The 12,754-nt window shown below is 38.3% G+C and overlaps 1 protein-coding gene across 1 annotated transcript in view; it reads left to right on the top strand.

The window, feature by feature from the left end:
* Nucleotides 1-12,754, top strand: part of AKT3 (AKT serine/threonine kinase 3) — a 393,469-nt gene that overhangs the window by 38,058 nt on the left and 342,657 nt on the right. Inside the window, exon 3 of the mRNA XM_060128626.1 lies at nt 8,191-8,285. Coding sequence (XP_059984609.1) covers nt 8,191-8,285 — 95 coding nt within the window. The remainder of the gene's footprint in view (nt 1-8,190; nt 8,286-12,754) is intronic.

A 12,754-nucleotide genomic window follows, 5' to 3' on the forward strand; every position in this document is an offset into this window, starting at 1 on the left:
AAGTATTGCCTGCACTCATGCCTTAGGGAGACAGACCAGCCCCTGAGTGAACCAGCTCAGAAAAGTGTAGCAAGTGTTAGAGCCAGGCTCGCACCCAGAACCGTCTGGGTTTTTTTAAGGATGAAAAGAATTTAAGTCATCTGATAGGAGGAGCAGAACTTAAACAGATAGGGAAATATGATGAGTATTAGAAAGAGGGGAGCTCACTGGTCACTGCTGAGAGGGCAATTGCTGTGTTAAGGGGTTGACAGCCTTATTAGTTGCCTTGGAGTTGAAGGTTGAGGAATCAATGGGAAATGAGAAAGTAGTCTTCTAGGAAGCTTGATGTGGTGAAGGGGATTAGAGAAGATGGTAGCTTGAGTTTGTTGTATGGTCAAGTGACTATTTTTTATAGTGAGGAGATGAGATGAATATATTTGCTGTCTAGGAGTGAGCTAAGAACTGGCAAGGTGAGATTAAAGGACAAGAGAGAGAAGATGATAGAAAAAATTCCTGTAGGAAGTTAGGTAATATCAAGTACACAAATAGAAAAGAGGGTTGGTTTTTTGTTTGTTTGTTTTGCTACCTTGATGTTTGAATTACATAATAAAATAGATCAGTAAACATCTTTATGATCTGGAAGCTCTTCTAATAGGCATATGTGCTAAAATCATTTAAAAAGAATTAAAGGAATTATACTGACTATGTTGTCTGATATTCCTATATGAAAATAATTAGAAACTCCTTTTATCCGTAACTTCCCTGTTGTTCAGTGCTCCAAACAAAAGCAAATGGGTCTTCATTGGTAAGAAAAAAGAGTATCTGTTTTAAGGGTCAGATGTGTCAAATTGTTCTAACTGGAGGGAGGGGTGCTACTGTGTCATAAATAGCAAGTTTTCTGTGTTTATAAATCAGTGTCTGAGAATCCCAGGATTCTCATTCAAGGGGTCTGGGTTAGGACCCAGAAACCAATTAATTTATGCATGAAATGTTTTTTTTAATATTTAAATATTTATTTATTATTTTGGCTGCGCTGGAATCTTAGGTGCGGCATATGGACTTCTTAGTTGCGGCATGCATGTGGGATCTAGTTCCCTGACCAGGGATTGAACCTGGGCCCCCTGCATTGGGAGTGCAGAGTGTTACCCACTGGACCACCAGGGAAGTCCCCTACCAAATGTTTATTGATTGCTTTCCTACCATTGTCTTATTACCATAATGTGTAGGTGATGTCAGAAGGTGGCCCAGGTGCCTACTCTCTAATTGAAGGACAGAAATAATAAGTAGTTAAACAGGATAATTTCATACAGCCATAAGTGCTACAAAGAAAGTAAACCATGGTATGTACTATGAAAACTAGAGTTACCCTGGTGGGGGAGAGAGAGATAACTTTGCAGACGGTGATCTTGGAAGGAGACTTTCAGGAAGTGAGTTTTTTTAAAACCTTGCTTTTTAAAAATTATATTTTAAAATTGTGGTAAAATCTACATAACATAAAATTGACCATTTTAACCATTTTTAAGCATATACAGTGGCGTTAAGTATATTCACATTGCTGTACAGCTGTCACCACCATCCATCTCCAGAACTATTTTTATCTTGCAAAACTGAAACTTTGTACACTTGGCTCCTTCCATGTCCAAAGGTTCTGCATCTCTGGATTCAGCCAATCACAGATTGAAAATATTTTGGAAAAAAAAAAAATCCAGAAAGTTTCTAAAAGCAAAGCTTGAATTTGTCTTGTGCTGGCAGCTATTTACATAGCATATGTATCATTTCAGATATTATAAGTAATCTACAGATGATTTAAAGTATATGGGAGGGTATGCATAGGTTGTATGCAAATACTATGTCATTTTATATAAGGGACTTGAGCATCCACAGATTTTGGATCTGTGAGGGTCCTGGAACCCTGTGGATACTGAGGGATGACTATACTCTTTAAACCAGGGGTCCCCAACCCCCGGGCCACAGACCGGTATTGGTTGTGGCCTGGTAGGAACAGGGCCACACAGCAGGAGGTGAGCAGTGGGCTAGCGAGCAAAGCTTCATCTGTATCTACAGCCTCTTCCCATCGCTCACATTACCGCCTGAGCGCCACCTCCTGTCAGTTCAGCAGCGGCATTAGATTCTCATAGGAGCACGAACCCTACTGTGAACTGCGCACGCGAGGGATCTAGGTTGCGCGCTTCTTATGAGAATCTAATGCCTGATGATCTGAGGTGGAGCCGAGGCGGTGATGCCAGCACTGGGGAGCGGCTGCAAATACAGATTATCATTAGCAGAGAGGTTTGACTGCACAGAGACCATAATAAATCAGTTGCTTGCAGACTCATGTCAAAACCCTATCTGTGGGACTTCCCTGGTGGTGCAGTGGTTAAGAATCGCCTGCCAGTGCAGGGGACATGGGTTTGAGCCCTGGTCCGGGAAGATCCCACATGCCACAGAGCAACTAAGCCCGTGAGCCACAACTACTGAGCCTGCACTCTAGAGCCCATGAGCCACAACTACTGAGCCTGCGTGCCACAACTACTGAAGCCCGTGCGCCTAGAGCCCGTGCTCCGCAACAAGAGAAGCCACTACAATGAGAAGCCCGCGCACCGCCACGAAGAGGAGCCCCCGCTTGCTGCAACTAGAGGAAGCCTGTGCGCAGCAATGAAGACCCAACACAGCCAAAGATAAATAAATTAATTAAAAAAACAAAAACAAAACAAAATACGTGTCAGTGAGTGGCAAATGAAAACAAGCTCAGGGCTCCCACTGATTCTGCATTATGGTGAGTTGTATAATTATTTCATTATATATTACAATGCATTAATAATAGAAATGGAGTGCACGATAAATGTAATGTGCTTGACTCCCCCCCCGCCTCCCCCCCCCCCCTCCGGTCCATGGAAGAGTTGTCTTCCACGAAACCAGTCCCTGGTGCTGAAAAGGTTGGGGACTGCTGCTTTAGACGGTAACTCTCCATTTCCTGCTGAATGAGATACAGCAGGAGTCAGAAATAGCTGATTTTTTGAAATCAGAAAGCAGATGGACAGGCAGTAACTGATTAGCAGAAAGGAAAAGTTACAATGCCTATAAGTGCACAATACCTGTAAGAGGTGTAATACAGTTGACCTTTGAACAACACAAGGGACCCCCATGCAGTCGCAACTCCACGTATAACTTTACAGTCAGCCCTCCATATCTGGAGTTCTGTATCCACAGATTCAACCAGCTACAGATCATGTTACACTATAGTACTTATGTAGTGAAAAAAATCTGTGTATAAGTGGATTCGTGCAGTTAAGCTCATGTATTCAAGGGTTATCTGTATTGTGTCTTTCTGAAGCTCCCAAGAGGCTCAGCATTGGGAGGCACCAGGTACTAAGGAAAGTTGAGGTCAGAAGTGGAGCTGAAAACGGAGATTGGTCAGAAAATAGGTACGTTTATAGGTTCTTTCTGTGTATCCTTATAGGTAGGTGACTGCCTCCACCACCAATCCTGGCCTCAGTAGACCAAGGTTTATTCTTTATAAAATTGAAGAAGTGCCTGCATTTTGAAACCAGGGGCAGTGGATGGCTGATTATTTAAAACAGGAAGATTAAGGGAAATGTACATCCAAACTCTGGAACTTCTAGCTTGCTTCCTCTTTTCTCCTTCCAGAACTTCACAGTTTATCCAGCTCATCTCCTGCAGAAAACTGAACTATCTTAAGGTACTGGTAGGCTTGCCACAAGAGACCCCAGAGTGAATTACACCTGTTGACAAGCCTATTCCCCCACACAGATCTTTCAGTCAATTCTTTTCAGAATGTCATTCTTAACTATGAACTAAGAATCCAGGACCATCAGACATTTGAGGAAAGCCTCCATAAAAAAAGAGAGGTCAAAATAAGCAAACAGAAATAAAGAGGTGGAGGAGGGGAGTGATACCTGGAGTATTGGAAGAAAACAGACACCATAGGGATCAAAAAAAAGCCTAAAAAAAATCCTCTAATATTATCAGAGAAGACACCTGTTTCTCTCCCTACTAAAATGATAGAGAAAACTAAAGCATAAATCCATGAGGGTAAAGAGAACTGGATGAGAGATGACAGCAGAAAGAAGATATCAACTATCAGAAGCTGAGTACCTGATGTAGATTTTGCAGAGCTGGGAAAGCAGAAACTTAGTTCTGTGATATGTGTAGTTGTGCAATCAGAAGTCGGTCTTTTTTCAATTATGATGTGCTTTGCTTTACTTGCACTACTAGTTCTTATTTTTTGAGTAGTATACTCTCTTCTGATTGGAGCTGTTAATGGCTTATCCACCAGTGGAGAAATCAGAATTATTAAAATGTAGTTTTTGTTTTCATGTGGTTCTCTTAAGTGGTCATGCGTTGTACCCTTCTCCCTATTCGTGAACCAACATTTCATAGGAATGGGTAGCTGATGCTTTTCTGGGTGGCAGTGACAGTGGTATTGAAAAGGATGCTGAAAAGAAAATACAAACAATATTCAATCTAAGAATGTGTTCTAAATTTTGTTCGTAAAGTAGTTGTTTAAAACTTGGTTCTTCCTTGTAAAATAATGTAGTAAATGGTTATGAGATTCCCAGACCAAACTTAAAAAACTTTTCTTCAGTAGTTAAATGGACATTGGTGAGTGCTCCGGGAGACTGAACTGTTTTGTGTAATATTTTCCTGTGAAAAATTACTTTTTTGTGGTAAAGTGGCTACGTGGATTTAGAGTCATACAGACTTGAATTCAAATCCTGCCTCTGCCATTTTTATGCTGTGTAACCTTGAGTAAGTTATTTAGTGTTTCTGAATCTAAATAAAATCTAAATCAGTAAAATGAGATTAATAATATCCTACTCAGAGGGTAGTTGTAATGATTTAAGTGAAATTAAAATAGATAAAATCACTCAACCTAGCTCCTGGACCCTATAGGGTCAGTAAATGTTCGTAGTTTCCTTCACTTTTACCCTTGAGGTATGTAGTAAGAGGGAACATTAAGAGGGACTTAAGGGAACCGCGTGTCAATTGAAGGTATGTAACATTTTTGAAATGGAATTCCTGTGTTTTTAAACTTTTCCTTATTTATTTGCAACACGTGTGTTCCTTGTCATTTGATATACTTGCTATTGTAATGCCGTAGAAAGAGCATAGGACTGGGACTCAGGAGATCCAGGGTCTAGTCAGCTTCCTTACTAACTAGATGAATGATGGTTGTATATGTTACTTCCCCACTTTGGGTCTCATGTTTGATTTGAAAAGTGAAAGTGTTTTATCGTAAGGTAACATCTAGAAATTTGTTTCTGCTCTAATATCATATGATCCTGTGATCTGTGAAGCTGAAGTTGTCTTTTTGCGACCTGGGTTTTGTGAGGTGTTAAGGCTTGGGATACATGTATTGTTACAAACTCAATATAATTGTTTGGAAGACTTGAGATTATTGGCGATTATAATAACTAGATTAATAGCTGATGTTTGGCTTTTTCATTGGAAAATAGTTCTGGCTATAAAACCTATTTTTGACTGGAAATATACCAGGACTAGCCATTGTTTTTCTTCCTACAGAGATAAGTGATCTGTTAGTGCTGTTCACATGAAGCTATCACTGTTATTTTTTTCGATGTCATATAGATTTTACCATTGCCCCTATAAACCCTTTCCTCCCGACAGTCGTGGACATTTTTATTCCTAGCATGATTTGGGATATGTGTGTGTATGTGTTTGTTTTAAATCATGTTTAATGTTTGTTATGCTAATTTTAGTTCAATTGTCACTACCAAAGCAACCCCCAGGCTAGATCATGTTATTTGTTTCCGTGGTGGTTTTTTTCTTCTCATAGTCTGCATTTTATATTTGTGTGTGTGTGTGTATATATATATATATTTGTGTATATATATATATTTATATATATATATGATTTTATAGTATCTTTTTTCCCAGCTGGATTGAAAGCTCTTGGAGAGCAGTAACCACATTTCTTTTGCTGACCTTCATCTATAATGTCTGGCACATAATTGACATTCAGGATGTATTTTTGAATAAACTAATAAATTCATATTGTTTCTCAAGAAATATTAAATGAGTAGAAATATAGTGGTAAATAAAAACTCAAAATACTTACTAGAATTAACTGTAGCCTTTGCTCTTATAAAACAGTGAATCTAAAATGAAAGGAAAAAATAACCAAGGTGGTTGTATAAATGACTTTTATTATTGTTTGTGCAAGAACAGTGAACATTCCCTAGTACAGGAAGCAAGTTTTAGAAACTGCTGGCAGAACTAAGAAGTCAGACTGTCCTTGACCCTTAGATCAAATGTTTTAGAGCCTGAGTTTCCTCAAATCTTCTTCAGTTTGGAGTAAACATTTTGACACAATGAAAGATTTATTCTGTAATTTTGGTCTTTATAAACAAAGAGCTTAACTAAATTTGTAGAAACAAAAAACAAAACTTTCTCATTTGTACTAGTTTCATTTTTAAAAAGTTCATTTCCTTTCAAGTGCATAATACTGTAAAGTGAGCTCAGCTGTATTAGTAGATAAACATGTTGATTCATTTGGCCCTGAGCTACTGAATGAAGCCTGGAGGGGCACACTTTGTTCTTTCCCCCACCCAGTGGCAGAATGTTTTTCTTCCTCTTCTCCTTATTGTGGAAAGGAGACTGGAATAAGTGACTATTTAGGTTTACCTGAATTGATTAGGAGGTAAGGGAAAAAGATTTCTTCACTACTTTTTCTTCTTTTAATTCTTGTCATTAATATAAAGCGTATGTTTTTCATCCAGTTCTCATACTTTAATGAGTATGTGGAATAGTAGTTTGCTGTTACATATTACTTCACAGTTTTTATGAAGCCATTTTACTTAATACTCTATTTTGAGTTATTTATTGTTATGCGTCAGAGGTGTCTTCAGGTGTGTTGAGGGTGGACTTAATTTTGGAAGCAAAAAAAAAGTATGCTTATATCCAGTGGTATTGGGATAATATACTCATATGATTAATTTATGGTAGAGATTTTATGAAGTATATGAAGAACTTTTATAAAAAACCTAGGATGATCCTTAGTATTTTGGAACAGATTTTAGAAAAGGACCAAAGTATGTGGCTTTTACATAAACCCTATAAGTAGTTGTTTGTTTCAGCACACATTGTTTCCTGTGTGTTTCATATCAAGTTAGGCACAGTGAATAGGCAAAGATTAATAAGAAATTCTCTGCCCTCAAGTAGCTTACTATCTGTGTACCATTTCCCAAAGTCATTATGGGTAGGTATTCCTCAAAAATAGATTTCTGCTTTTGAATAAGTTTGGGAAATACCTGGACTAAACAAAATAGAAGGTTTCCTTAGTAGGGTTCTCAAAAGTGTACCTTGTAGAATTCCAAAAAGTAATTATAGTTTGTGAGATTCTCCAGAAATTCCTGTGACACAATTTTTTTTCTCATGAAACTTCTCAGGTGGGATCTGAGGGGATGGGAGGATGTGAGAGATAGTGGCAGTAACATGTTCAGAAAGAGGATGATTAATGTGTCATGGGACACCTTTTGTGAAACAGTGGACTCATGTAATATTCTTATCTAGCCCATGCCTTTGAATACGTCTCAGAAGTCTAGCATTTGCTGCAGATTCTCTATTTATGCATCTTAATCCTTTATAGTTGGATGAAGGGCTTGATTCTTTTGATTGAATTAGTTAAGTGGAAATGGGAATTAGTAATTAATATGAAAAATGCTACCTGTTATCTCAAATTCAGCCTGTCTGAAAGCAGACTAACCATTTCTTCCAAAGTAGTTATACCTCCCAGCTTTTCTATTTGATTATAATGTTTTATCACTTTTCCAGCACTTAGACATGAGACCACAGTCATTATTGACCTTTTCCTTTGTCTTATCCAACCATAACCCCAATGCCTATAACCAAATACTGCCTAATTTTTCCATAATGTTCATCAGTGTTTTTTCCATTCCCACTGCTGTCATCTAGCTTAGATACACATGAAGTAAATGATCAGTAAATATTTGTCAAATGATGGAATCTGTGTGTGATGTTTCCCAGTGCTAATCCAACACTGCTTTTATTCTGTCTCCCACTCCTAAATTTATATATCTGTCTGAATTATGCTCTTCTGTATGTGTTATATTACACTTTGTTCTCAAATCAGTTCTTATGTGCCCCCTCCCCCTTTTTACATTCCTTAATTTCCTTTTCTTTGCAGCTTCTATTTCTTTTGCATTTCAGTAGCAGGAATATTTTGTGTGGTGAAAAGTTGCTGTACTACTCTCATGACACTGTTCTCCAAAGCCTGGATCAAAGGGCAGCACAGGAGACTATGGGTGAGTTTCAAGGGCTGAGGAATGCTGTCACCCTCCAGCATTTCTGGTTCAACAGCGTCTAATCATTTTTGACAACTCTACCCCCAATGCTTTTAATAACTTCAGGGTTCATGATTGACTGGTTTGCTCTTATTTGCTTATTGAATACTTATCTGTTAGATACAGAATTATTAATTGTTTGTAAAAACTAAGTTACTAGTTAAATTTTGCTAATTTAAGCAGAAAGGAGGTCTCCTGGAGTTGATTGATGGAGAGGCCAGGCTGTCAGAATTGGGGCTACACAGCTGGGAAAGTGCCTCCATTCCCAAAACAGCTGTAGGAGAGAGAATATTCAGTAACTGAGTATTTTGCTTTTTTAAATTACATTCATATAGCTATTATATTCTTTTCTTTTTCCTTTCTTTTTTTTGCGGTACACGGGCCTCCCACTGCCGCGGCTTCTCCGCCGCGGAGCACAGGCCCTGGACGCGCAGGCCCAGCGGCCATGGCCCACGGGCCCAGCCGCTCCGCGGCACGCGGGATCCTCCCGGACCGGGGCACGAACCCGTGCCCCATGTATCGGCAGGCGGACCCCCAACCACTGCGTCACCAGGGAAGCCCTATTATACTCTTTAATTATAAACTTGTAAATTGAGAAATTATTACTTTTCTTTTCAAGCAGAGGTTATTGTAGGGGATATAGTGGGATGACTGGATTTGTATATCCTGGGATTTCAAATCCAGAGATGGGGAGAAAGAGGAAACACAAATTTTCAGAATATGAAAGGATAATTTTGGTCTACTTCCTGCTTGAGTACCCCTTTTTGAGCAGGGTTAGAGGATAGCCTTAGGTCAGTACATTTCTCAGTGTGTACTTGTTTAAACATAATTCAAATCTCTTGGTGAAAATTCTACCGGTTTCTTGTCTCTTACAGAAGAAAAAACAACCAAACTGCTATCAATAATCTTTAAGGCTCAGAATGAGCTGGACAGAGGTAGAGTTACCATGAAGCTAATTAAAGCTTGAGGTCTCTTGCTTGTGCAGGCTGTTTCCTGGACGGGACCTAAATTGGTTAAGGCCACCATAGTTTTATACTTTGACTTCCTCCCTGTCACACTCCGCATCCTTGCAGGTTATGTTGGAGTGGACATAGGGAGTTTTGGAATCCTAAGGAGAGATGTGATTTGCAGTACCTTTCACATATAGTTTAGTTATTGCGGGTTGACCCAGTTTAAGAATGCTTACCAGCTGGGATCCTCACATGAAGGTACAAGGCCAGAGGCTGAATAGTGATATGAACTTGTCCCGTGACACCCAGTCAGGACTGGAAGAATGTGGGTAATGGAGGAGAAACCAAGATGTCCATTTTAAAGTTTGTTAAACATTCTTCTAATCTTAGAACTCGTGAAAGAAATGTAGAAGAGGTTTTCACAAATTCAGTAATTTGAAGTATTTAAGCTGGGACAGAGTGAGCGTCATCAACAGGCAGTTGTGAAGCTGAAAGAAACTTTTCTAAACTATTATAAAAAATAAATTTTCACCCTCTATTCTAGGTGAAAGACTGAACTGTTCTCTCTGATGACTCTATAGAAAATGATATTACAAAATCATTGTCATGAAGAGACAGTCAAGTGCAATACAGCCAAGATATGTAGGAAAAATTATTATGAAGGTGTGCCAGGGAGTTAATTATTTAAAATATTATGTTAGGATTGTTTGATGTGCTTGAGAACTATTAAAATTTTGTAATTTAATGTAGTTTTCTTTCTCATTCTGAAGAAATACTCAATTTAGGACTTAATTTTGTTTTTATAGTTTTGTATTCTCTTCCCCCAATTTATAAACTTCAATCTCCATTAAAACCTAGATCTACCCTGGATTTCCTCTTGTCTGCCTCTTTAACCTCATCTCATATACTCATCCCCTCGTTCTTTGCAGTCCAGACATATTCATCTGTTTGTCCCTCAAATGGATTATGTTTGCTCTCATGTCAGGCCTTAGGCACTTGGGTATTCCACTTTTTCCTTATCTTTTTTTTATGTGGAAGATTTATTTATTTACTTTTTTAAACATCTTTATTGGAGTATAATTGCTTTACAGTGGTGTGTTAGTTTCTGCTCTATAACAAAGTGAATCAGCCATACATATACATATATTACCATATCTCCTCCCTCTTGCATCTCCCTCCCACCCTCCCTATCCCACCCCACTAGGTGGATACAAAGCACCCAGCTGATATCCCTGTGCTATGCAGCTGCTTCCCACTAGCTATCTATTTTCATTTGGTAGTGTATATACGTACGTGCCACTCTCTTACTTTGTCCCAGCTTACCCTTCCCCCTCCCAGTGTCCTCAAGTCCATTCTCTACATCTGCGTGTTTATTCCTGTCCTGCCCCTAGGCTCTTCATAACCTTTTTTTTTTTTTAGATTCCATATATATGTGTTAGCATACAGTATATGTTTTTCTCCTTCTGACTTACTTCACTCTGTATGACAGTCTCTAGGTCCATCCACCTCATTACAGATAACTCAATTTTGTTTCTTTTTATGGCTGAGTAATATTCCATTATGTATATACGCGACATCTTCTTTATCCATTCATCTATTGATGAACAGTTAGGTTGCTTCCATGTGCTGGCTATTGTAAATAGAGCTGCAGTGAACATTGTGGTACATGACTCTTTCTGAATTATGGTGTTCTCAGGGTATATGCCCAGTAGTGGGATTGCTGGCTTGTATAGTAGTTCTATTTTTAGTTTTTTAAGGAACCTCGATACTGTTCTCCATAGTGGTTGTATCAATTTACATTCCCACCAACAGTGCAAGAGGGTTCCCTTTTCTCTACACCCTCTCCAGCATTTATTGTTTCTAGATTTTTTGATGATGGCCATTCTGACTGGTGTGAGGTGATACCTCATTGTAGTTTTGATTTGCATTTCTCTAATGATTAGTGATGTTGAGCATCCTTTCATGTGTTTGTTGGCAATCTGTATATATTCTTTGGAGAAATGTCTGTTTAGGTCTTCTGCCCATTTTTGGATTGGGTTGTTTGTTTTTTTGATATTGAGCTGCATGAGCTGCTTGTATACTTTGGAGATTAATCCTTTGTCAGTTGCTTCATTTGTGAATATTTTCTCCCATTTTGAGGGTTGTGTTTTTGTCTTGTTTATGGTTTCCTTTGCTGTGCAAAAGCTTTGAAGTTTCATTAGGTCCCATTAGTTTATTTTTGTTTTTATTTCCATTTCTCTAGGAGATGGGTCAGAAAATATCTTGATTTATGTCATGGAGTGTTCTGCCTATGTTTTCCTCTAAGAGTTTTATAGTGTCTGGCCTTACATTTAGGTCTCTAGTCCATTTTGAGTTTACTTTTGTGTATGGTGTTAGGAAGTGTTCTAATTTCATTCATTTACATGTAGCTGTCCAGTTTTCCCAGCACCACTTATTGAAGAGGATGTCTTTTCTCCATTGTATATTCTTGCCTCCTTTATCAAAAAGAAGGTGACCATATGTATGTGGGTTTATCTCTGGGCTTTCTATCCTCTTCCATTGATCTATATTTCTGTTTTTGTGCCAATACCATACTGCCTTGATTAATGTAGCTTTGTAGTATAGTCTAAAGTAAGGGAGCCTGATTCCTCCAGCTCTGTATTTCTTTCTCAAGATTGCTTTGGCTATTCGGGGTCTTTTTTGTTTCCATACAAACTGTGAAATTATTTGTTCTAGTTCTGTGAAAAATGCCATTGGTAGTTTAATAGGGATTGCATTGAATCTGTAGATAGCTTTGGGTAGTATAGTCAATTTCACAATGCAGATTCTTCCAATCCAAGAACATGGTATATCTCTCCATCTATTTGTATCATCTTTAATTTCTTTCATCAGTGTTGTATAGTTTTCTGCATACAGGTCGTTTGTCTCCTTAAGTAGGTTTATTCCTAGGTATTTTATTCTTTTTGCTGCTGTGGTAAATGGGAGTGTTTCCTTAATTTCTCTTTCAGATTTTTCATCCTTATTGTATAGGATTACAAGAGATTTCTGTGCATTAATTTTGTATCCTGCTACTTTACCAAATTCATTAATTAGCTCTAATAGTGTTCTGGTAGCATCTTTAGGATTCTCTATGTATAGTATCATGTCATCTGCAAACAGTGACAGTTTTACTTCTTCTTTTCTGATTTGGATTCCTTTTATTCTCTGATTGCTGTGGCTAAATATTCCAAAACTATGTTGAATAAGAGTGGTGAGAGTGGGCAGCCTTGTCTTGTTCCTGATCTTAGTGGAAATGGTTTCAGTTTTTCACCATTGAGAATGATGTTGGCTGTGGGTTTGTCATATATGGCCTTTATTATGTTGAGGTAAGTTCCCTCTATGCATACTTTCTGGAGGGTTTGAATCATAAATGCGTGTTGAATTCTGTCGAAAGCTTTTTCTGCGTCTATTGAGATGATCATATGGTTTTTCTCCTTCAACCTGTTAATATGGTGTATCACA

The sequence above is a fragment of the Lagenorhynchus albirostris genome, chromosome 2 (assembly GCF_949774975.1).
Source record: "Lagenorhynchus albirostris chromosome 2, mLagAlb1.1, whole genome shotgun sequence".
NCBI classification, from domain to species: domain Eukaryota; kingdom Metazoa; phylum Chordata; class Mammalia; order Artiodactyla; family Delphinidae; genus Lagenorhynchus; species Lagenorhynchus albirostris.